This window comes from Bidens hawaiensis, unplaced genomic scaffold (assembly GCF_021521415.1).
Source record: "Bidens hawaiensis isolate Kalapana, Puna unplaced genomic scaffold, B.hawaiensis_p1.1 tig00003244_1, whole genome shotgun sequence".
In the NCBI taxonomy this organism is placed as follows: Eukaryota; Viridiplantae; Streptophyta; class Magnoliopsida; order Asterales; family Asteraceae; genus Bidens; species Bidens hawaiensis.
Genome location: NW_027491178.1, coordinates 1,204,382 through 1,230,036, shown reverse-complemented (window position 1 = coordinate 1,230,036; position 25,655 = coordinate 1,204,382). Strand labels below are relative to the sequence as shown.

The following is a 25,655-nucleotide window of genomic DNA, read 5'->3' as shown; positions in this document are numbered from 1 at the left end:
GAGATTATATTGTATAACATACCATATATTATATTTTTTACATGTGTTTTGTATGTGTATATAAACACTTGAATATATTTGGAGGCCTAACAAAGTTGGAGGCTCGAGACGATGGCTTGACTTAGCTGGCCCATGGGTCGGGCCTCTATTCATATTAATAGCTTATTTAAGATAGTTTCTATTTTGTTGGTGAGAGTTTGACAAAACATAATCTCCTTACAGTTATTCAGTTAAAGTATTTATAAAAAAAACACTATTTATTGGTTTGAGCCTTCGTTTGTCTCTGATAAGTCTCTATTGGGTTTGGGCCTACGCACCAGGCCGGCCCAATCTTTTTAAAAACCTAAACCAAACTTCAAAATCGGGGGCCCTAACTCTTACATTGGTGGGTCAGGTTGTGGTTGTAGTTTTAAGAATATATTAGGTGTAACACCTCGTTTCCAAAATGTATACTCACCACACTAACATAATCAAATAATACATTTAAAAATGAAATTTTCAAACTTGTTCTAATAAGTAATAAGACATAATAAAAGGCCTCAAGGTTCAACATGTCATGAGTTTTATAAACTTAGTAAAGTCCGAACATTTAACTAGCATCATGAACACGGTAACTAACCTTGTACACTCCTACTCACAAGTCATGATCACGAGTCATGACAATGTTGTTATGTTTTGGAATAACCTAAATGAGGTAGACACACAAACATTCTCTTATGTTTCACCTTCACTATCACCGAACTTTCTTTTTCATGGGAAACTTTCCATCTATCACTAACTCGTTCACGATCAACAACCGATACAAACGGCGGGCTTGTTTCTAATAGTGAGTCCTTTAAAAGCTCATTAAGCTCATTCAAAACATAGCTCATCTTCAGCCTCTTATTTCGGTCACTTAACAAGCAAGTCTCGGCTATATACGCTAGTTCCTTCACTGTTCGAGAAGAGAATTGACCTTTGATCCTAGGGTCAACAATCATCCCGAATTTACCAGGCTTTAGAAACGGCTTCACCCATTCCAAAAGATGTTGCTCGTTTTCAGGGTCATGAAGACTAATAGGGGGTTTACCAGTGATTAGTATGTATAGAAACATCCCGTAACTCCATACGTCACAATCTGTTCTTAAATGCCCAGTCCGTGCATACTCGGGATCCCTGTAACCATATGTTCCTACAACCTGTAACAAAATTTATTTATTCATGATGCTAAAATAATTATTAGGAATCAGGAATACAAAGGTACGAGCCTGTTCAAGTAAGGTCGTATGTTGGAATAATTAATTTTAACTTTTATGCAAGTTTAAGTTATGACATAAAACATTAACTTCTTTAAATGTTTAAAATAATAAAAAGGTTAAATGGATCAACCCGTCAAGGTCGAATAATGTGAACCCATTATGTTGGAGGGGTCAACCCTAGCCTGACATGTTAGCTAAATTTGTTTGTGGTTTCAACCCCGAACGTGTTTAGCTAAATGTATCCATTGTGTAAGTTGTGTCGCTGCTTATAACCTAAAAAAAGTTATTTGAATGTGTATACCCGTGTTGTGACATGGGTATGTCCTTCTGAAGGACCTAACCGAGCAAAACCAAAGTCCGAAAGCTTAACGTTCCACTGGTCGTCTAGAAGAATGTTGGACGGTTTAAAATCTCTAAAGATTATCTACAAACATAAACAAAAAATAATACAAAAGTACAAAACAAAGAATGCAACCTCATAAGTCATAACAAATATGGTTGGTCAAATAAACGCACCGGGCTCGGCATTTGTTGGTGCAAGTAAGCCAAAGCACGAGCTGCGTCTTTAGCCACTTTTAGTCTCATGCGCCACGACAGAGGTGCAACTGACCCGGATGATAACCAGTCTGCTAAACTTCCATTAGGCATATATTCATAAACTAGCATCCGGTAGGTCCGATCTCCATCTTCTTCTGCGCAATAGCCGATCAATTTTACAAGGTTTGGGTGTTCGATTTGTCCAAGAACATTAACTTCGGCAACCCACTGCTTATGCCCCTTCATCACATTAATTAATAACCAAATTTTTATAAAATGAGCAAGTAATATATTGATTATAAGTTAAAACCAAGATAACTTAAACCTGCAATCCGCCATTCAAGAGCTTAACCGCGATTTAAATCTTATCAACAGGATGATCCAAACTCTTAACCACACCTCTATACACGCTCCCGAATCCACCTTCTCCGATCTTTGAAGACGTGGAGAAGTTTCTAGCTGCGAATTTGAGCTCGGCGAGTGTGAACACCCTCAAATTATTTGGCTTTTCGACTAAAGTTTGGAAATCTGGAGCATGTGAGAGGTCTGAACAAGCAGTGTAGAAGGTGTCAATGGAAGTTGATTTGGTTTTGATTCGGGTTTCGTATTCGATCTCTTCTCCAAATGAGAATGTAATACATCTGCAGGAAAACACCATTTTTGTTCCTTCAAATCTTGAATTTGAATCATTAACCACTTTATATAACAAATTGTCAAAGTTGACTCCAGTTGACGCGAAAAGGGTACGAATAATTATTTGATTTTGTCAACAACAATAAGAAAAAAAAGATATAAATCGTTTGAATATTATACAATTTATATACTGTGAATTATGAAAATATTAACAATTATATATAATTTTGGTTTTGTGGTTGAAGAGAAAACATATTTATATATGTACGTCAAGAAATATAACACAATTACCATTTAAGTGGAGTTAATAAGCATATTTAGTTTGAAACATGAGGTCTTGGGTTTGAGACATGTATCACACAACAATATATTTTTCAAAATTTTACAAAGTCTTGCTGCCATGGAAAACGAGTCATGAGTCATGATATAATAAAACTAACTTACATGACATCTACTTGACATATGTGGAGGGTATATAGATTAGGGGTGTGCACAAATAGGGCCGGACCGAAAAACCCGAGAACCCGGACCGAAAAAGACCAAAACCCGGGTCTGGATCATTATTATCGGTTATCTATCGGTCCTGTTAATTAGTCCAGTTCGGGTTCGGGTCGGGTATCGGGCCAAGACCCTAGTAAACCGAATTTTACAAGACCGACCCGAAATTTAAATAAATGTATTAAAAATTTTGTTATTGTGTTACCATGTTTACCAAATTGTGCTGATTTTGTTCCACTTTCCAACAAGATTACCTATCAAAAAAAAAGAAACATATATTTATCAATCATATTATCAAACATACCTTTTTTTAAAATCAAATTAACACCACCAAAAAACCTAATCAACAATCAAACAATCGATCAACAGTTTCTCAAGAGCAAAGGAATCATAATTCATATTATAAGGTAAGGTATTAACTAAATCGTTTTAATTCATGATGTGTAGAATGATTATGTAATTTACAAATTCTTTTCTTTTCTTTGTTCTTGATGTTTTAAGTTTTTAACTTTGGTGTATTTGTCTTTTGATGTTATTGATGCACGAATAAAGCAATAACAAGTTCAATTCCACTTATAAAGTTACAAGGAATATCCATGATGTTTAATATGAAACGATGATCAGTTAATAATTAAAAATATAACCACTTTAATGATCACTTGTAGTCGTTAACCTGTTAGTTTTAGTGGTAAGCAAAGCATGATATAGTTAGTTAAAATATATTTGGTTAGCATTTAGCAACCGGTTAGTTAATACTTATATTAGTTTTAAAAAAATATTAATTAACTTTGGTGTTTTTGTTCCTGATCAATAGATGGAGTCACACAATATTCAGAATTTATCAAGTGATGAATCTCAGGGAGGAGATAAAAGGAAGTCACCACCTGTGGTTGATACACAAAATGAAAAAAAAAAAACCTAAAACGTCTACTTCCAAGAACACGAAAGCTTCCAAAAAGTCGGTAACTTCTAAGAAGGCCAAAGGATCTCTTGTTTGGCTTGATTTTGACAAGTTTGAAGATGAAGATGGGAACAAAAGGGCAAGATGCAAGCATTGCTCGACTGATTTGGCGGCAGACTCGATTGTAAATGGCACATCGGCATTGAGTCGACACTCAAAGAGATGTGAAAAACACCCGAATTACCAAAAAAATCAAAAAAACATATTCCTCAAGAATAATGATGATGTTGAGGGTGGTGGTGTTGAAGTCAAGAGTTGGAAATTTTGTATTAAAGCATGCAACAAGGCTATAACTGAGATGGTGATTCTCGACGAGCTCCCATTTTCATTTGTGGAGCGCGTGGGGTTTAGAAGGCTGTTGCAAACATTTAATCCAAATTTTAAGGTACCCAGTAGGACCACCGTTGCAAGGAACTCGGGTAATAGATACTTAGAGGAAAAGGCCAAGCTAAAGTCTTTTTTTGCATATAGTAAAAAGGTGTGTTTAACCACCGACACATGGACGTCAATACAGAATGTCAGCTATATGAGTGTCACAGCTCACTTTATTGATTACAACTGGGTGTTGCACAAGAGGATAATAAACTTTAAGGATATCACTAGCCATAAAGGAGAAGACATAGGGAGGGCGCTCATTCAGTGTCTAAAAGAATGGGAAATTGAAGACATTTTAACCATTACACTGGATAATGCGTCTGCAAATAATACGGCGATTGAGTTTGTAAAAGGTAGGTTAGATAACCTATTAGGTGACGAAAGATATGTGCAAGTCCGATGTATGGCGCATATTATCAACCTTATTGTGAAAGATGGGTTACGCGATGGAGCCCTCCCTATTGATCGGATTAGAAACGCAATTCGGTATGTTCGACATTCTCCTAAAAGACTAGACGCGTTTAAAAAATGTGTTAAGGCAGAAAAAATTGATTGTAAAGAACTGTTATGCTTAGATATGCTTACCAGATGGAACTCCACGTATGAGATGTTGGACAGGGCAGGAAAATTTGAGAAGGCGTTTAACGCGTTTGATTTGGCACACCCAAATTATAGAAATGATTTGGGTGATGGTGTTCCTAAAATTACTGATTGGATTTACGCGAGAAAGTTAAAAGATTTATTAAAATTGTTTAAAGATAAAACCATTAACGCTTCAGCTACAAAACATGTGACTGTTAACATGTTTTATTCTGAAATGATGGATATCTACAATCATATAATAGAAATGAAAGATGTAGATATGCATTCTAAACTTATGGCTGAAGCAATGGAGGAGAAGTTTGAAAAATATTGGGGGTCACATAACAAAGGTTTTAATTACATCCTCTACTTTGCTTCTATACTAGATCCTCGGTCGAAATTGGGTGTTTTATCATTTGGATTTGGGTGTGTATTTAAGGCTGAAAAAAGAATGAGACAAAAGAGAAACTTGACGAAAGGGTTGGGAAAGCTGTTAAATTTATAACAGATGAACTCGAGATAGTTTTTAACCATTATGAGCGAAATAGTGAAAGGCCAAGTCCAAGTCAAGTTTCACAAAAGGCAAGCAACGTTGAACATTCTACACGTGGATCGAGTGGTTTTTTTAGTTGGTATAAATCGAGTGGTGGTTCTAGCTCGTATGAAACTAAAACAGAACTTCAGAAGTACCTTGACGATATCGAGGAGCCTGATTACGAGGGATTTGATATTCTACAACGGTGGAAAGGTTCGTCTTCAAAATACCCGATAGTAGCGAAAATGGCGAAAGGTACATTTACTAGTTTACTTAATTTACTGATAATTATTCTTTGCCTATTAAATTAACGTATCATGCATTATAATATTTCTAGATATACTAGCTATCACGGTTTCTAGTGTTGCTTCGGAGTCCGCTTTTAGTACGGGCGGAAGAGTTGTGGAACCGTATAGAAGTTCTTTGGCCCCTCCTCTTGTTGAGGCATTAATATGCACCGAGGATTGGATTGGTTCGTCAAGCAAGAAGATAAACGCTAGTTACGCTACTGAAAGCCCGACAGACTTTGACGATATTGGCAAAGGTAAGTTGTACATTCAGTAGACATGTTCATATGTACTCCGTTTTGTTGATGTATTTATTTTTATTAATGTATATATTTTTCTTTTGTAGAAATTTGTGAGAAATCAGAACCAAGTACCATTAATGCTGAGGTCGAATAAACAGTGGATGCGGATGCGCTTGGAAAACATGAATGTCATGAAGTTTTTTTTTTTATTTTGGGTTTTTTCTTATTATCAAGTCAAGTTACTATTATTTGGTAAATGTTAATGTTTTTGGAATACGTTGTCACGTTTTTGGGATTTTAGGTGAATTACTCTAATGTTTTTGTCATTTTTAGTCTCTTAATATTGTACTTTCACCGTTGGATTCGAACTTTGGGTTTCTCTTTGTATTCGTTTCAGATTATTTGACCATTTATTCTCTTTGTATTCCTAAAGTTAAAAATATACCAACTTTAAATATGAAATAACCCTTTATAATTATCTATAAATATTGCGGTTATTTTGCAGGTCGTTCGAAAGCAAGTTGATTGGTCAAAAATATATGTTGTTCGGTTCACAGTTCGTTTTTTATGGTTTAATAGTCTTACAGTCTGACACTCTGACCCATAGTTTCAAACTTGGAACTAGCCATGCAAACTGAACCGGACATTTAACATCTGTCCATAGTTAGGTTCAGCCAAAATATTCATCAAAATTGGGTCGGGGACACCCCTAAAACTGTATAAAAATGAGGGAATGGGGGGGGGGGGGGGTTGCCTCAAGTTTTATTTGGCGTTCAAAAAGCTTGTCTTTTGCTTCTAGAGCTACAGCCCCTGTATCCTAGAAGATGATAACAATTCGAAGGGTTAATAAAATGATTCTTAAACACATAAAAGAAAACAGTTTCTTTAATTAAATTACCCCGGTCTCCGCCTTCCGATATTTTTCCTTGACTTCATCGGCTGTCCTAGCTTTTGGTTCTGAGCCACCTTCAAATAATTTCTCCCTCTCCATCTGTTTGTCTACATGTTATAGAAAAATATATCCTGATGTTAAAAAAATAAAGCAACTTTAAATATGAAGTCAACTTGGATTTGAGTATGAAGTCAACTTGGATTCATAAAATTGTTTTTGTCATTTTTAGTCTCTTTAAATTGAACTTTTATCGTTGGATTAGAACTTTGGGTTTCTCTTTGAGTCTTTGTATTCGTTTCTAATTATTTGACCATTTGAACAAAAAGCCAAAAATGTCTATTCTTAGAAAACATATATCCTAATGTTATTAGAATATACCAACTTAAAATATGAAATAACCATTTATAATTATCTATAAATATATGATATATCAAATTCAAAAATTTCCAAAAAAATCTAAATAATATCCTTAATAGTATATGATAAATCCCTAAAACATTATACTACCTCCTGTACATCCCTAAAAAAATGCACAAACATAAATAACCCTAAAAATATTCACACCCTACCTCCTGCCTACAACATAAATTACAATTTGCCTACCAAGTATTAGCACTCATTCTAAAGTTGTAGAGAATTAAGTATTTGTACAGATTACAAGGGTATGTTTGTATTACATTCTAAACAAGTATTTCGTTTAATTTAATCCATTGTTTTTTATGTTGATGTTATACATAGATGGATCCATTGAATGTTAACAGAAGATCAAGTTATAATGTTTGGACCGACTTCGAGAAGTTAGTTGATGAGGACGGGATGCAAAAAGCAAGATGCAAGCATTGTTCTAGAGTTTTCAATGCAGATGTGAGGAAGAACAGAATAGGTATGTTGATAAGACATCATAAAAGATGTCCAATACGCCCAGGTAATCCGAAGATCAATTAGTCGGTGGCTGCGGACGTTTTAAAGATGATTGCTTATTTTTATTGGATTAGTTTTCTGGTTTCTTTGAATTGTTTCTGGTTTCTTTATCTTCAATTTCAATTACTTTTTAAGTTTCATTGATTAAATACTTTCATTAAGTAATCTGAATTATGATTGATTGCATTAGTGAATTAAAAGTTCATTAAGACATTTCATCAAACACTTGGCATGCATACTAAATCAAACATTAAATCAAGCCACTGATGATCTATTAAGCACCAAACTTGTGAAATCATGTAGTATTAAACAAGTAATAAGGAAGAATCGTTCATCTAGTTCAGCATACACTTCAAATTGTTGAAAAACTGAAAATATAGATGAGAAAATTTACCTGATGAAGACCCATGTGCATGTATAAATCATCTATAAATAATTTGAGTTTGCAATTGAATTGAATTGAATTGGGGAGGAATCTGAGGTTGCAATTGAATTGAATTGAATTGAATTGAATTGAATTAGGGAGGGGAGCTAATCATCGGGTTCGGGCCTATTCAAAAAACACCGAGACACCGGATTTTACACAGACCGATAACCGATTATGTTTGTCGGGTCTGACTCGGTCTCTGAATTCCTTTTATATCGGTTACCGGGTAGGGTCGGTCCTCTGACGGGTCGGGTCGGGTTTTCCAATTTGCACAGCCCTAATATAGATTTTCTTTTAATAGTATAATGACAGAATTACAAATTTTGTCCTTTAAAAAAAACAATTTACGGTTCGTGTCTTTTTTTTTAGTTTCTTTGCAGGCGATGTCCTTTAAACAATTTTTTCTTACACGTTATGTCATTTACGCTAACTGGGTTAGAAAAACCCAGTTAAATACCCTCACGTGAGGCGCATGTGAAAGTATATTGGTCTTTTCGTCTGTACTTACAAATTTATAACTCCTTCCCCTCCTTTCTCTCTTCTTTCTCTCTCTACGCCACCACCATCACCATACCACAACCACTCCGGCCACCATCCCTTACCCATTTCTAAACCTTAACAGCAGAAACAACTAAATCAAATACCCCTTACCTATATGCTAATTCTTGAAATTAACTTAGGGCTTTGATAATTTAGATGGTTATGAAGAATACCCATAAATAAAATATTAAATCGAGAAAAACAAATTGTTATTAAACACGATATCATCAGTTACAGGCGGATGAATCTCACATATCATGGATTCAAGCCACGAGTTCAAATCCGACGGGTTATAATGAACCGAATCGGAAACAATCTGAGACAACTCATCATCGTTATTAAACACGGTATCCAGAATTCCAGATGCTCGATTTTTAAAGCCACGTCATCCATATTGGAAGCTACGGCGGCTTTAGATTTCCGATGTTCATTTTGTGATCCGGGTCGGTGTTAGAATTCCAGCGGAAGCCACGGCGGCAGAGATACTGGCGGCAGCGATGGAATGGAATGGAATCTGCACGATTTTTCTGTTAGGAACAAAGCGGCGCGCGGAAGCGAAACAGCACACACATGCACAACGATAAACACACATAAACGAAAATATAAACGACACAAGAATTTAACGTGGTTCGGTCCCCGCGAGGGGACCTACGTCCACGGGCTGCAACTAGGTTTTCTTATTAGCTCAGAACCAAGATTACAATTACATGATGGGATATATATAATAAACAAGATTAGGGTTAAACATAATTAGGAGCCAAAACCGGGCCTTCTAATAAAACCGGCCCAAAGGCCTTCATAACCCAACAATCTCCCACTTGAAGGCCTTGCGATAAATTCCAGCCTGCCATCCAAGTAAATATAACAATCTCATTCATCCAGTAACTCTAGTAATCTTCAGTAATAGAAATCAACCAAGCCTCCAGTTCCAAGAACAAGCTAAAACTTCAACAAAAGAAGTTCTCCAAGCCTCCAGTTCTCTAGGAACAAACTAAGATTTCTACCAATCCACACCAGTTGCAGCGCCCCTTCCCATCAGTTACCTGAAAGGCCCATTGAAGCTCCCGAGAGCTCCAATCCGGTCATCACAGACCCAGCCATGACAAAACCCGCCAATGGCTCATCCTCAATCTTAACCGGCCCTCACTTACTCACACTACCGGCTCCAAAGACTTCCAGAGGATAATCACTCTCCAAAAATCAGCAGACTATACCAGGAGAGATTTTCACATTCGGATTTCCCAGTCTTCCGAACTCAACGTCCCTTTTGAAACAAACCTAGAACACACCGCGTGCTCCCACTGTTACCAAAACCCCGAACATGTTCAGACCTCCGAATACGCTCAAGCTAACATCACTGTGGCTCCAGGCTTCATGTCTGCAAACTGAAACCCCTTAGCTCTACCCGATTCAGCGAGCCAAGACCTTATAACTCGGAAGTTGGTTCACTTCTTCCGACGATACAGAGACCGTATCTTCCAAAAGTCTTTAACTAAAAGATTCAACAAATGCTTCATTGAAGTGAGTAACAAGAAATAAAGCAAACTAGAATCTTGAACCCAAGAGTCTTCACCGCCTTCACTGAGTCTCAATGCATCAACCCCAGATACATTCTCAAAAGCAGAATTCCAAACCTTTCGACATCGACTCTTAAAATGTCTCACCTCTACGCAACCTACCAAGTCGACTATGCCCAGCTCCCACTGTTCCTGTTATCCCAACCCATGCCACACCAACACTCCATGAGATGAACCCCACTCGTACTATCCCGGCAAATAACTTTACCCAACACGAGATTATGAACCTCTCAAATGGTGTACCACTGATCACCACCAAACAAGATATAACTTCACAATTCCAAACGAACAAGAAGTAATAATCACAGTTTCGAACCAGCTAACAGGCAAACAGCTATAACAACAGTAGAACTTTCATGAAATCAAGCGGTACCAAGGGTTCTATGACCGTACACACGATCAGTTAACTCAAACCCTAACCGAAAGATCATCCAAACGAGCAATAGTTAACATGACTTGCCACTAACCTCATTTTTTTTTTCACTTATGCCGTCACCAGCACACCCGCTGGTTCCATTTTCTCCAAGTTTATCCATCACCAGTACTCAGACTAATCTCTTGCAAACAAATCTGAACCCGAACCTAAATGGTCTTCACAAAACCCGGTTCCCTGAAGCCGAGCAACCTCCAAAGAAAAAACCCTAAAACCCGAAACACCCGACCCGGTGCTTCACCTGCAACGCCCGAGTGAAACCTGCAACTCCAAGAAGTCCAAAACAGGAATTCTAATTGCAAAATCACCCGGAAAACCGTCCCAAACAGCCCTGAAAAACAGCCCCGAACAGCCCTGTTAACCAGAAAAACGAAGATCTCTGACAATACTGTTCACCGCCGGAATCACTGTTCACGGCCGGAAACACTGTTCATGCCGGATACTGTTCACCGTGGCACTGTAGCGGCGGCACTGTAGCAGCCCTTCTCAAACCAGCCTCTTCTACCTTTTTTTTTTTTCCGATCGATACCCGTGCAAAACCGTGTGTAAACAACGAGCCAAAGCTCTGATGCCACTTGTTAGGAACAAAGCGGCGCGCGGAAGCGAAACAGCACACACATGCACAACGATAAACACACATAAACGAAAATATAAACGACACAAGAATTTAACGTGGTTCGGTCCCCGCGAGGGGACCTACGTCCACGGGCTGCAACTAGGTTTTCTTATTAGCTCAGAACCAAGATTACAATTACATGATGGGATATATATAATAAACAAGATTAGGGTTAAACATAATTAGGAGCCAAAACCGGGCCTTCTAATAAAACCGGCCCAAAGGCCTTCATAACCCAACATTTTCCACAGTGGGTTGGAGTGTTGTAGAGGATGATGGGCTAGACACGATTTTTCCGGAAAGGGTTTCAGATCTTGGCAAATTGAAGACGGTCCGTGAAGGGGAAAATTGACCAGAAGATGGATCTGGGTTTGTGGGTTCTCCGGCGAGTTGGATATGGGTTTATGGGTTCGTAGCCGGTCGTCGGATCTGGGTTTGTGGGTTCTAAGCCGTTTGGTGTTGCAGGGTGGCCGGGATAAGCGGTGGTCGGATCTAATGGTGGTCACAGAGATGGTGACACTTGTTGGTGGGGATAAGCGGTGGTGATGTTGGGTGTTGCAGCCTTGCAGGTGGTGGCGGTGGTAATGGTGGCCAGGAGAGTGGTGGAAGAATGAAAGAGTTTGGAGGTGGAATGGAGATGAAGATGGAGATGGGTTGGAGAGAGAGAGAGAGAGAGAGAGAGTTTATTTTTATAAATATTAATTATTAAATATATTTGAACTACTTCGTTGAAAACACCGAAATACCCTCACATGCGCCACACGTGAGGGTATTTAACTGAGTTTTTCTAACTCAGTTAGCGTAAATGACATAACGTGTAGGAAAAAATTGTTTAAAGGACACCGCCTGCAAAGAAACTAAAAAAAGGACACGAACCGTAATTTGGATTTTTTTAAAGGACAAAATTTGTAATTCTGTCTAGTATAATTAAATAGTTAGATTCTTCTTCATGCACAATCATTTCCTAGGCTCTTGCTACTTTGTTTAATGAAATTATCTCACGTTCATTTTTTTTAAATAACACCGGTATTTGATCTTTATACGTTTTCAACTTTATGTCTCTCTTTAAGAGCGGTTTGTGCGTACAACCATTCAAAAGAGGGGGGGGGGGGGAGGGGGTCATATTAAAAATAAAGAGAACCCCTCTTTATAAGAATTATGGGCTGGCTTAACAATTTTAAAGTTAAAAATGAGACCATTCTCGTAAATACAAAAAGAATGTTAGTTTGCCTATGATACTAATAAACAGATAACTTTTTGTACAATGTTTGGAGTTACCCCAATACCCGAGTGAGTTTTTCTGAAATGGGATGTCAACCATCCATACTGGTTTTGACGCTTCATACCTAACTCACCAGTACCATCAAGAATGAAACTCGCCACTTTGAAAAACCCACTTGAGTCGGTTTCCAAACCTAAGACTTTAAAAACTCAAGTGTTAACCATCACCCTCCTATCATTATACACACGGCCCATTGCAAAAAATTATCCACTTGAGACAGGTCCCATTGGTTTTTCAATAGTGGGATACAAATGTATCGGCATTTGATAATTCAATACTCAATAGTTCATGGAACATTATTGGTTATGCTTGGTAATCATGTTCTTTTTAGCTTTTTGGAATGACCTTACCAGTGGACTTTACTTTCGAAAAGATTCCCATTAATCAACCTTTTTCTTTCAATTGTTTACTTTTGAAGAGTTCTTTATAATTTAATGCGATCAATATTATTTTTACTTTTCCCAATTTGTAAATAAATGCATCTTTTGGATGTTGGTTGACTTCACAAAGTCTTTTAAACATTAATAAAAATGTAATTATTTGTTTTAAGGCTTAGCTCAATTTAAACACACTACTTGTCCTTGTATTATGCGTATCGCCGTATTGTATGTCCAATGATATGTAGGCTTGTTTCTGACTTAAAATTTTGAAATTGAAATGGTATAATTTGCTCATACAAGCCATGATCAAATCCTTCTGTCGATCGTGGTTCTTCAATTCTTCTATAACTTTAATCTTTAAATTTCTTATATTCTTGGCATAGTTGATCTACGGTCGACTACTTAAAGTCTTATTGATATGCTTTGCTTGTTTGCTATTTTATAACTTCTTTGATGATTAAGGTATAATATAGACATATGAATAACTATTGATGATTTAAATCATGTAAAGAAATGGTTATAGTGAAGTAATGTTTATTACTTGAAGGTGTAAGAAATACATAAACAACTACATCTATTTATACACAAATAAACTCTAGCTGTCAACCCATAAAAGGCCCATGGGCTTTAGCCAACTATATGGGCTAAAACCCTAACTAAATACAACTAACACTCCTCCTCAAGTTGGAGCATAGATGTTAATCATGCCCAACTTGTTACAAATAAAATCTATCTGAGATTTTCGGAGCGCTTTAGTTAGAATGTCTGCTAGCTGAAATTTGTCTTCACATGAACTGGTTGAATGGAAGGAGGATCGGTTTGTGTGCCTACTACTCGATCTCTGATAAGGTGGCAGTCGACCTCAATAAGTTTTGTCCTCTCATGAAATACTTGATTCTTGGCTATGTGAATGGCTGACTGACTATCACAGTATAACCTCATCAAGTCATTAGAAACAACCCCGAGCTCTCTGAGAAGACGACGAACCCATGTCATCTCTGATGTTACATCTGCCATGGCTCTATACTCTGATTCGGCACTCGACCGGGAAACCGTGTGTTGCTTCTTACTCTTCCATGATACAAGATTTCCTCCAACAAACACACAATATCCGGTGGTAGATCGTCGAGAAATCGGACAACCTGCCCAATCTGCATCTGAGAATCCTGATATCCGACCATCTCCTTCTTCCGTGAAGGCACCTACACGACAATGACCCTGATCGGAGTATAATATACCCAAGCCAGGTGAGGTATTAAGATATCTTAAGACACGAAGGGCAGCATCCCAGTGACCGGTGTATGGTGTAGCTATAAATTGGCTCAGAACACTTACAGTAAAGGAGATATCCGGTCGTGTGACAGTTAAATAATTAAGTTTATCAACCAACCGTCTGTATCGCTCAGGATCTTTCATTGGATCTCCTTCCTTTGGGAGGAGTTTCTTTGTAGGAAGCATTGGGGTATCAACAAGTTTATAACCTAGTAAGCCACATTTAGTTAACATATCAAGAACATACTTTCGTTGGGAGAGAAGTATTCCTTGTGGAGAGCGGGATACTTCTATGCCAAGGAAATACCTCAATCGACCTAAGTCGCTGACCTGAAACTGAGACTGAAGAAACTGCTTGAGTTCGGTAATCCCGACCTCGTCATCACCTGTGATTATAATGTCATCCACATAAACAACTACGATAATCCTCTTTCCTTTCTGGTGTCTAAAGAAGACAGAGTGATCGTAGGCACTCCGAGTCATCCCAAACTGTCCCATAACACTAGAGAATCGACCAAACCATGCCCCAGGAGAGAACGACGTAGTCTACAAACTTTCGAGGCCTCCTCCTCAACAACGAACCCTGGTGGCTGCTCCATATATACCTCCTCCTCAAGAACACCATTAAGAAAGACGTTCTTGACATCAAGCTGGTGGAGCGGCCAATGATTAATGGCAGCAAGAGCGATACAAATACGGACAGATGGCATCTTAGCAACTGGCGAGAAGGTCTCATCATAATCAATGCCATATGCCTGAGAATACCCTTTTGCGACCAACCGAGCCTTTAAGCGGTGTAAGGAGCCGTCCGAGTGTAGTTTAACTGTAAACACCCAACGACAACCAACAATACGCTTCCCTTTAGGAAGTGTTTCAAGATCCCATGTATGATTGGACTTTAGAGCCCCAATTTCATCTTCCATAGTCTGTCGCCATCCTGGGTGAGCGAGAGCGCTCGTCACATTTTTGGGAATCGGGTAGGAATCAAGGGTAGTGGTGTACGCATGAGATTCAGAAGATAGGTGGGTGTAGGCAACATAGTCCTGAATCGGGTAACGAGTGCATTTCCGGGGTTCTTTGCGAAAAGAAATAGGTATATCGGGTAGTGGTGCACCAGGAGGATCATAAACGGGTGTATCAGGGGTAGTGTCTGGATCGGGTAAGGATTATCAGTGAGAGGTGTAGATTGTTCGGATGCAGACGAAAGATCTGAGGAGATCTAAGGGTTGCGGTCTGGATGTGAATCAAGTGTCTCTGATATTTGACCCGTACCTCGCCTAGCATATGTGAAAAGTAGTGGCGGAGGTTCAGTCGGTGGGTCAGAATCAGTAGATATAGGATCTGTAGAGGGAATCGACACAGGAATGGTGGGGAGGAAGGGAGATGTGGGTATATCGAGGTCAGGAAACGGGTCAAATGCAGGTGTGGAACACTCGGGAAAGTAATGATACTCATGAAAGGTGACATCAGCGCTAGTAAAGTATCGGTGAAGTGATGGGTTATAGCACCGATACCCTTTTTGAACCCGTGAGTAACCAAGGAAGACACAACGAATGGCTCGGGGATCAAGTTTGATGGTTTTCGGACGATGGTCATGAACATAGGCGACACAACCAAAAACTTTAGGTGCGAGAGGAAATGAATCATCGTTGGGAAATAGTACAGAAAACGGTGTTTTACCATGAAGAACGGGTGTGGGCATGCGGTTAATCAGATATGTGGCAGTGAGAACGGCATCTCCCCAAAAACGATGAGGAACACGTGATTGGATCATGATTGTGCAAGCAACATCACGATTTTTGCGTTCGGACACACCATTTTGTCGAGATGTATACGCACACGATGACTCATGAATAATGCCGATGGTCTTTAAGTATGAAGAAAAGTCGGTGGAAAAGTATTCTTTAGCATTATCAGATCGTAAAGTTTTAATGGTGGTGTTAAATTGGTTTTGAATATAAGCATTAAATTCTCGAAATATGGAAAATACCTCACTATGAGATTTCATCAAATAAACCCAAGTAGTGCGAGAATAGTCATCAATAAAGGTAATAAAATATTCAAAACCCAACGTAGATTTGATAGGGCAAGGACCCCATACGTCAGAATGCAACAGTTCAAAACAAGAACTGACTCGATTAGGCACCCTAGGGGGATAGGGACGCCTGGAATGTTTACCAAATTGACACGGCTCACAATGAAAATTAAAAGAGGAAAGTGGTAAATCTGGTCACATTTGCCTTAGAACCGCTGTAGAGGGATGACCTAACCGACAGTGAGCCTCCCTGACAGCGGAATCACATAAGTTTGCTACAGGATGCGAAAACGGGGATATACGATAGAGACCTCCTGATTCAAAACCAGTACCAATTACCCGGTTTGTTCCTAGTTCATGAAAAACGCAGTGAGTTGGGTAAAAGGTCACAGAACAGTTGTTTTGTTTGGTAATCTGACTCACAGAACAAAGACTGGTAGAAAATTTAGGAACAAATAGGATAGAAGACAGTTTTAGGTTTTCCGAGTTGCTGATGGATCCTATGCCGAGAACGGGACATGAAGATCCATCGGCAAGACGTACCGGTGCATGGGAAACATTTTGAAGACTAGAAAAAATACCCCGATTCCCAGTCATGTGATGTGTGGCTCCAGAATCGATTACCCACGATGAGTCGAGGCTAGAAAACTTACCCGAATGTGCTGAGTTGGTTTGAGAAGGATTCAACTGGGAGACAAGAAACCGTTGAATCAGATCATACTCCTCCTTAGTAAATGTATACGTGTGTTTTTCGTTTCTCATGGTAGATTCCGGCAGTGAACAGTAACTTCCGGCAGCGAACAGTAACTTTTCCGGCAGTGAACAGTAAATCCGGCGTGAACAGTGACAGTACTCCGACAGTAGCTGGCTGGACGGGTTTGAAACAAATCCGGAAACCGATGCTAGGGTTTGTTTCAGATCTGGTGGCTTAGGTGCTTGAACAAACTCGAACACAATAACCGAGACAGATGAAAAAAAAAGGTTGTTATATCAGAAAACTAACAACACAGGAAGCTTCGGAAGTAAAAAACAACAGATCTGGAAAAAATCCGGTGACCGGAAACCCAGTCACGCGCCCACACGCGCCGGCGCGTGGGAGACAGTGACGGCGACTGGCGGCGATTTTTTGACGGATGATGTTTCGGAGGTTGCTGGTTACGATGGTGGTGGCGGTGATGGTAGGAGGTGTCTCGAAAAAAGATTTCGTGACAAAACAGTAGGTATAACGAGATTAAATCTCGTTTCAGATCTGGTAGCGGGCTGGTCAGACTATGGTTCGGATCAGATGGCGGCTAGGGTTTGGATCGAGAGCCGTAGCTCTGATACCATGTAAAGAAATAGTTATAGTGAAGTAATGTTTATTACTTGAAGGTGTGAGAAATACATAAACAACTACATCTATTTATACACAAATAAACCCTAGCTATCAACCCATAAAAGGCCCATGAGCTTTAGCCAACTATATGGGCTAAAACCCTAACTAAATACAACTAACAAATCATATAAACTTTTTAACAACTGGGACACAACACTTCCTAATAATAATTCTCGATTACCTGCCTTTGAGACGATGTATGCTATCCAAACTTTTAAAAAAATGATAATATTATTCACATCATATATCTTAGTTAAGCTCTATGTTGGATATCTTCTAATCTAGTCAAAATCTGATTCATATCAGGTCTTCTTTCAGGTGACACATCAGTACACTCAAGTGCCAGCTCAGCAATCTTCAACATATCTTCATGCTCTTCTTTCTCTGCCAATATTTCCAAGTCAAATATATCCGTTGACCAATCACTACTCACAACACTTCTAACCCAACTTGAAACATCTCCATTGTTATCATCTCCAGTCAACTTTCCTGTGATCACTTCCAATAACACCACCCCGAAACAATAAACATCTGATTTGTGTGTTGGCTTCTTCCCATCTTTGACCTCGGGGCATTGCCCGATTGCCAGCTTTGCCTTTTGTGATGGTACAAGTGGCAAGTACCCGAAATCCGTTAGTTTGGCACGTGCGGTTTCGTTAGTGAAGTCGATAAGAATGTTTGATGATTTGAGGTTTCCGTGTGGCGGTTTTTGAGAAGGTAAAGATTGGTGCAAGAAAGTTAGACCCTTGGCTACATCTTTCATGATTTGTAATCTTGTTGTCCAGTTGAGTGGTATTCTCCCAATTCCTCTACTTTCTGCATATTTCATAAACCACATGAATATTACATATAGGGTTGTAAACAAATTGAACGAGACCGTTTTTTTGTTCATTTGTTCGATGTTTGTTGGACAAACAAATGGTTCATGAACACATAACTGAGCGGAACTTCTTGTTCGTGTTTGTTTGTTAAGGAAATAATTTTGGCCGTGTTAGTTTGTGTTCATTCGTTAATTTCGTAAACGGGCACATGTTAATTTTAAGAATAAAAATCATCATTCTTAAACTCAAGCATTAGACATAATAAGGGTGTGTTTGGGATTGCTTATTTAAGTGAAAAAGGTTTTTTGATTAAAAGGACTTGTAAACTTATGAAATTTTGAAAAGAAGTTTTTAAAAGGATGTTTGGATTAGCTTATGTGTTGGGGAAAACCAAAATGACCAAAATGGACACTATTTTTTAAAAGGAGTGTAATGGGGTTTAAGGGTGAGAAGGATATAATAGGTAAATCAAACTCAATAAGTTAATAAGTTACATATTCCTAACTTTTCAAAACCCCTCTATTTTGCCTTCACCATTAGTTAAAATCCATAAGGCCTTATGGTTTGCCAAACACCTTATACACCTTTTTAACTTTTCAAAAAGTTTATAAGTTATAAGTTGATGAAAATAAGGAATCCCAAACACCCCCTAAACCAAAATAAATATAAAGTAATTGACATAGTTATCTGAAAATACTTGACATAATAAACGAAAAATTTGAAAGTAAAATATATATCAAACCTTTAATGATCAAACATAAGCAAACGAACATGAACGAACAAAGAGCGTTCACGAACGCAATTGAAAAGACGCGACATTTGTTTGATCATGTTGGTTCATTAAATCCTCGATCAAAATTTCTTGTTAATGTTTGATTATTTATTAAGCAATGACTTTCAGCTGAACGACTAGTTGGACGTTCAGTTTTGCAAACATTCGATGAACATAAAGATTATTAAATACGAACCGTGCAATAACTCAAATAAGCTTCCGTTTCGTATAAATTCATGAACGACCAACTTCTCCTCTTTCGAGTAATAAAACGAAATCATTTCCACAATGTTTTCATGCTTCAACTTCCCAAGCAGCCGCATTTGGTGTTCGAATTCTTTTTTGGTCAAAGAGTTCATTTCCTTTACCCTTTTTACAGCAACAATTGAACCCGACTCCAGTGTCGCCTTGTACGTCGTGCCGAGGATTCCTTTCCCAAGTACCTCAACTGATGATCTCAGTAACTCATCTAAAACAAAAACCGGCTTCTGTTTATCAAAGAATTCCAAGTCAACTGTTTTCCCGGGATCATCTGTACTTGCAGACCATTGCGATTTCTTATCGACGCCTTCAGTAGGACGCTGATGCGTTTCTGTACATACAAAGAAATAAAATAATGATCATTTTTTCACTAGGGAAATACATATAACAACTTGCATGCATGTACAAATAATCAGGGCCGGTCCAGACCCTGTGCAGGTGGACAGCCGAACAGGGCCCATAGTTTTAGTTTTTTTTAAGAAAAAGTTTTAGCCAATTTTTATTGATCAACCTATTTATTAAAAGCCCAATTATACTTTTGACCCAATTAAACAAAGCCAATTATTTCTAATTTAACTCGCATGGGCCCTGAGGGCCCATTTTTTAAAACTCGCATAAGGCCCTGAGGGCCCACACATTCTCAGGACGGCCCTGTACGGATTAGACATACCAGTTACTTCTTTTTTGGCTACTCTTCTGTAACAACAAAACACAAACAAAATCACGAACAACGGCACGATTACAATCGCAGCAGCGATCAACAGAATACTCCATACTTTCAAAGGCTTCTTCTCGTCTTCTGAAGGAGACGGGGGAGGAGAAACACCACACGGGATCTCCAATGGCCTTCCACATAATCCCAGGTTGTGATCAAACGAACTCTGATTAAACCTTTCTAGTACTTTTGAGTCCGGGATTGGTCCAGACAACTGATTATATGACAAGTTGAGATTAGTCAATGATTCTTGATCAAACCACGGGATTGTTCCCATTATCTTGTTTTCTTGAAGTTCTAGCGCGTTGAGGCTTGGGAGGTAGATGTAATCCAATGGAATAGAAGCCGAGAATCGATTTCCGGAAAGGAATATGAATTTGAGGCGTGTGAGATTGGTGAGGCTGGGGAGATTGCCAGTGATGTTATTGTTGTGAAAACTGAGCTTTGTTAAATATGTTATATTTTGTAGGAACCCGGCCGGGAGTGTTCCAGTTAAGTTTATTGATTCCAGAGTTAGTTCGGTGATGTGGGAATTGGAACAAGTGATTCCAATCCATCGGCTATTGTTATTCCGACATGGTGGACCGGTCCAGTTCCCGTGTAGATTGGAACTGGAATGCATGGAGTCCCGGAATGGAATCAATGCATCGCGTTCTTCGTCGTAGAATTCTTGTATTGTTATGTTCGTCGACTTAACGAGCGATAACATTGTAAGCATTAGTTGGATGATGAGAAGTTGCATGCCGGTTGCGTTGGTGGTGATAGTGGCAGGACCGTCTCCGAGACTTTGGATGCCCTCAGGACTGTCTCCGAGAATTTAGATGTCCTGTATGGTGGCAGTTGTAGGATAGTTGTTAGGTGCGGTGATTGTGGCGGGATTTGGGAAAGCTGTGAATTAGAGATTGGGATGTGAAAGTGATGCAATGTATTAAAGATTAAACAAAATATTTAGTATATTATCATGAAGAAAATAATTAGTAATTACAACTTGTGAGTTTAACAACGTACGCTACAAAGCAACATCTATGGATCTATGTTTTTGTTTTTTCTCTGTGGTTTTGTACTAGAAAGATGGATAATAGGTGCTTGTATTAAGAAAAACATATATGTAGATGTCTTCTTATAATGTAATCCATATAATGCATGTTACTAAATTTTTCGTAATCGTTGGGAACGTTAAACAATTCGCTAAATTGATCACTTGTTGAACATGTTTAGAATTGGATGAGGTCGTAAATAATTATAAAATGGAAAAATATATATTATTTTTTTAATTTAGAAGAATATGTGAAACGGATTTTTTTTGGTGTGGATTTGTGAGTTAATACAAAATTAAGCCTGAAATAATCAAATTATGAAGATTAAATAAGTAAATGGTCATGAGTTTTCTTACCTGCGGTGAGTTTGATTCTAAGGATGAAAGGAGATGTCGGTGGTTCGGTGACCCTTTAATGATCCAAATAGTCTTTAAAAAAATGAATAAACAAATTACTTTTTTTTTAAAGAATAGAAGGTTTTAATCTGGTTCAAACGGTCCGAGCTGTTTAAATGGAGTCACTTTGATCAATTATGGCGGTTTGATTCCTAAAGCAGTGAATGTGAGAAAGATAAGACATAGAAACGGGATAAAAAATCCTAGTTTTTTTTGCCAAATAAATTAGCATTTTTTTGGGTAAGTACAATTATTGATGAAAACACATTTGAAACGGATTCGATATATAATAAACATGTTGAAAATAACGTGAAAACGAAATAATAATTAAATTAGTTATTTAATTATAATAGTAATAAGAATATATTGTTAACAATTTTGATTAATTTCAGATATTTTATTGGAATTCATCTTTTCTTGTTTGGTTTTCTCTTTGGAATCAAATGTTGTAATCCAAAGCAGGCTCTATAGATGTCAACTGATAACGTATTTGTTTTATTTTTTTCGGTTTGGCTATCGATTTACCAAATTGCACACGTGGATTAACCGTACAAACTAACGGAGTTAAGCACTAGATTAAAATTAAAAAAAATTGACTAAAAACGAGAACATGAGCAAACCATAGCATCAAAAAGTTATCTTACCTTTAATATGTGTACCTTTTTTTTCTTGAAGCATCAACATTCCAAGTTACAAAGAGGTTTGAATTGGTATTGACGACAAGTTATCTAAACCTAAGATCAACAAATTGTAATTTGCATCTTTATTTAGGTGTCCTTGTGGATCCTTTTGCGCTTAATTAGTTGGTACACGTATAAACTTTATTGAGCTTTACAACAACAAACTCGCCTCTTGAAAGACAATTTATGGTTTGTTTTTTCAGATGGAACCATATTGAGTTGGTTAACCATTTCTAGGTCCTCACTACCCTCTAATGGCTCGGGATTTATTGCTTGTGATGGAACCACATTGGGTTGGTTACCCATAATTTCTAGGACCTGGTTAACCATTTCTAGGACCTCACTCATCTTTGGTCTCGACTTGGGGTCTTCCGACAAGCACATGCTTGCAATAATCGATAAGTTTTGTACTGACTTTAGTGAGAAATTATAATTAAGAGTTGGATCGATAAAACGTGGGACCTTTTTTGATCCTAGAAGGGGTTTCTTGACCCATTCAAGAAGTTGCAAATTATTCTGATGTTGTTTTCTATCTAATGGGTGCCTCCCGGTGATGAGTTTGTATAAGAAGACCCCATATGTAACACCCCGGCCCGGTTAGAGCCGACGTGTCACTCGATACGATAAATAAAATCCAACTTTAAAAGTTTAAAATCATTCAATACCAAAAAGGTTCAATATCATTGACAACGAAAATAAATAAAGTTGTTTCAGTCAGAAATTATTTAAGTTCCTCATTTTCCAACTTAAGACTTTTACTTTTACTCTCTTATTACACGTTTCCCGGATTCCCTTGAGTACCTGTAACAAATTAAAGGAAAACACAAAACGAAGAAACACGGATGAGCCAAAAATTTGCCCAGTAACGGAGGAAAATAGCAGTAACAAACGGTGAAGAACAACGCAATACAATAAACGATTACAGGGGAAACAAGTACAGTCTATGAGCCGGTAACACTAACAATACGCTGAACTATCAGTTATGAATCAGTACAATAACAATATATCTATGGAAATACCCATGTGAGTCAGTAACAGTAACAGTAATTAAGTGAGATAGTGAGATAGGAATGTGGACACACACACCTAACCATCTCACTCCAGTAACAGTTTACCTAGGATCGATCCATACGCCTCTCAGTTATCAGTATATGCTCTCATCGCACAACAAAATAGAGACGTTGTGGACTAATCGCTCCGCCACAGATAGAGCACGTCAAAGGTGCCTCGATTGACGCCCTACGTCCCCATAGGTGGATAAATGCTTGGGTATTGAGGTCAAACAAAATGCGATAACAATGGTCAATATCAATACAATATGTCTCAATAACAATCGGTCAATATGGACTATTAGGAACATGCGATAATGAGTGCAATAAAATATATTATATCGCACGCATATTTGACAATAGCAATCTAACACTTTGCAATAAATAAAGAATGAAACTACTTAATAACGGTGACACGATATTATGAATCAACTCAATAATTATAATGCGATTAATGACTCAGAAATCCATATACTATGAGAGCGAAGACACGGTATGACGCTACAAGTGCAAGACCACAAAGTCCGTACACTATGAGAATGATAAAACAATATTTACGCTACAAGTAAAAGACCACAGAATCCGTACACTACGAGAACGGTGAAAACAATATAAAGCTAAAAGAAGAGAAACACGGAATCCGTACCTTATAAGTGAAATAGCGATAACTGTAAGAAGAATTAAGCTTGCTTATATGTCACGATAACCTACAATATTATTACCATTACTTCAATTATATTTCCATAGTATTTTTCATTTTTAATGTACTGTTACTAACTATATAAAGGTTTGTTGTCATCTGTTATTAATAAATTTGTTTATTTAAATTTAATTGATGCAATATGTACTTTTCCATGGAATATATTATTAATTTAACATTAGATTTTAAAATTCTTCCATCACCTACTTTTATACTGTGTCCAAAACAAACTCCATTATTTGTGTATGTATAGTTATGTGTTACTTGTTAATATTTTGTTTTCAAAATAGCTGAACAGCGAGACAGAAAACAATTAGCAGGAATTGGTCGTCTAATACACGGTTACTTAGCGAGCACCCGGTGGAAGCGGCCTAACGCGGAAACACAGAGGGCGGCGGCGGTTGTCTTCGAAAGCGATCGTTAGAGGTCGCGGTGGTTTCCGTCAGAAAGTTTCCGGCAAAGGTGACACGTTTCGTGACGATTTGTAGGGCGGTGGTGATGGCGAAACGGCAGGGAGAAGATACGATTGATTGGGTTTTTGATGAATGGATACTATTGGAATGTTATTGTTTATATATTTAAACGAGTTATAAACAAAATCAAATTCCTAATTAAATTGGTTGTTTGTTGCTCAAGTTTTCCCTGGAAACGTGGATATTTCACCATCTAATTTCAATTTGACTTCACTATTATTATTATATTAATTTTTTTTAAGCATGCACTCATTTCCTTTATTATTACTCACATGTTGATTATATAATATTACCTTTTGATTAGATAATATTTATTTTATATAACACGTTCGGTTAGTCGACATTATTATTTGATCAGTTTTACTAGCTATCAACTCGTTTTAACTCGACACATTAACAAATACTTATATATTTTTGGGTTTTGATTTTTTTGGTATATTACACCATAGCTCCACACGTCGGTCTTGGCTGAAAGGCAACCCGTTTTCATGTACTCTATAGCCTCATATCCTGTAGTTATCTGGAAAAAATGACACAATCTATTGAATGTTTAGATGAAAACCCAAGTTCTAAATCAATTATATGAATGCCCATTAATCCGAGAAAAATGTTGTAAGTTTGTAACCATCAACTACCTTTCACACATATAATAAGAAATTTGATGATTTTTCGTTATATAATTTCAATTATCTATAACCCATAAGAAGTTAAAGTACCGTAGTTGGGGGTGCATGAGTAAGTCCTTCAAGACGTAAACGAGTCAATCCAAAATCTGAAAACTTTGCAATCCATTGCTCGTCTAGAAGAACATTAGAAGATTTAAAGTCTCCATAAATAATCTTTAAAGAAAAGAATAACAAAAAACAAATGTTAATCATTTGGTAAACATGTCTGCAAATGTATATAAATAATTATTTTGCCAAAGTTTTTTTTCCATTTATTTTACATCACGTCTCGATGAGACTAAAACCCATAACCATTTGGTTATAAGTCACACATCTTTACTACTAGACTAACATAAATAATTAGTTTGCCAACGTTTTTTCCATTTATTTCACCTCATGCATCTTTATATCTAAACATTCTTCATCTTTCAAAAACTCCTCACATTTCA

General features: G+C 37.7%; 2 protein-coding genes and 1 long non-coding RNA gene across 3 annotated transcripts; 1 reads left to right on the top strand and 2 right to left on the bottom strand.

Moving 5' to 3' along the window:
* Nucleotides 1-654: 654 nt before the first annotated feature.
* Nucleotides 655-2,046, bottom strand: LOC143622986 (serine/threonine-protein kinase PCRK1-like). The gene is made up of 3 exons (XM_077093993.1): nt 1,755-2,046; nt 1,540-1,662; nt 655-1,178 (listed from the first exon to the last, which is right to left on the bottom strand). Exons 1-3 carry the CDS (start codon nt 2,019-2,021, stop codon nt 669-671), a joined length of 900 nt encoding a protein of 299 aa, XP_076950108.1. The 5' UTR covers nt 2,022-2,046; the 3' UTR covers nt 655-668.
* Nucleotides 2,047-17,822: 15,776 nt separating this feature from the next.
* LOC143622803 (probably inactive receptor-like protein kinase At5g41680) lies at nt 17,823-20,992 on the bottom strand. The gene is made up of 3 exons (XM_077093850.1): nt 20,163-20,992; nt 19,428-19,823; nt 17,823-18,454 (listed from the first exon to the last, which is right to left on the bottom strand). The coding sequence occupies exons 1-3, from the start codon at nt 20,947-20,949 to the stop codon at nt 17,892-17,894; spliced, it is 1,746 nt and encodes a 581-aa protein (XP_076949965.1). The 5' UTR covers nt 20,950-20,992; the 3' UTR covers nt 17,823-17,891.
* A 1,726-nt stretch (nt 20,993-22,718) lies between these two features.
* On the top strand, nt 22,719-25,395 carry LOC143622802 (uncharacterized). The gene is made up of 2 exons (XR_013151783.1): nt 22,719-22,899; nt 24,991-25,395. It is a non-coding gene; the product is annotated as an uncharacterized LOC143622802 (long non-coding RNA).
* The last annotated feature ends 260 nt before the right edge of the window (nt 25,396-25,655 follow it).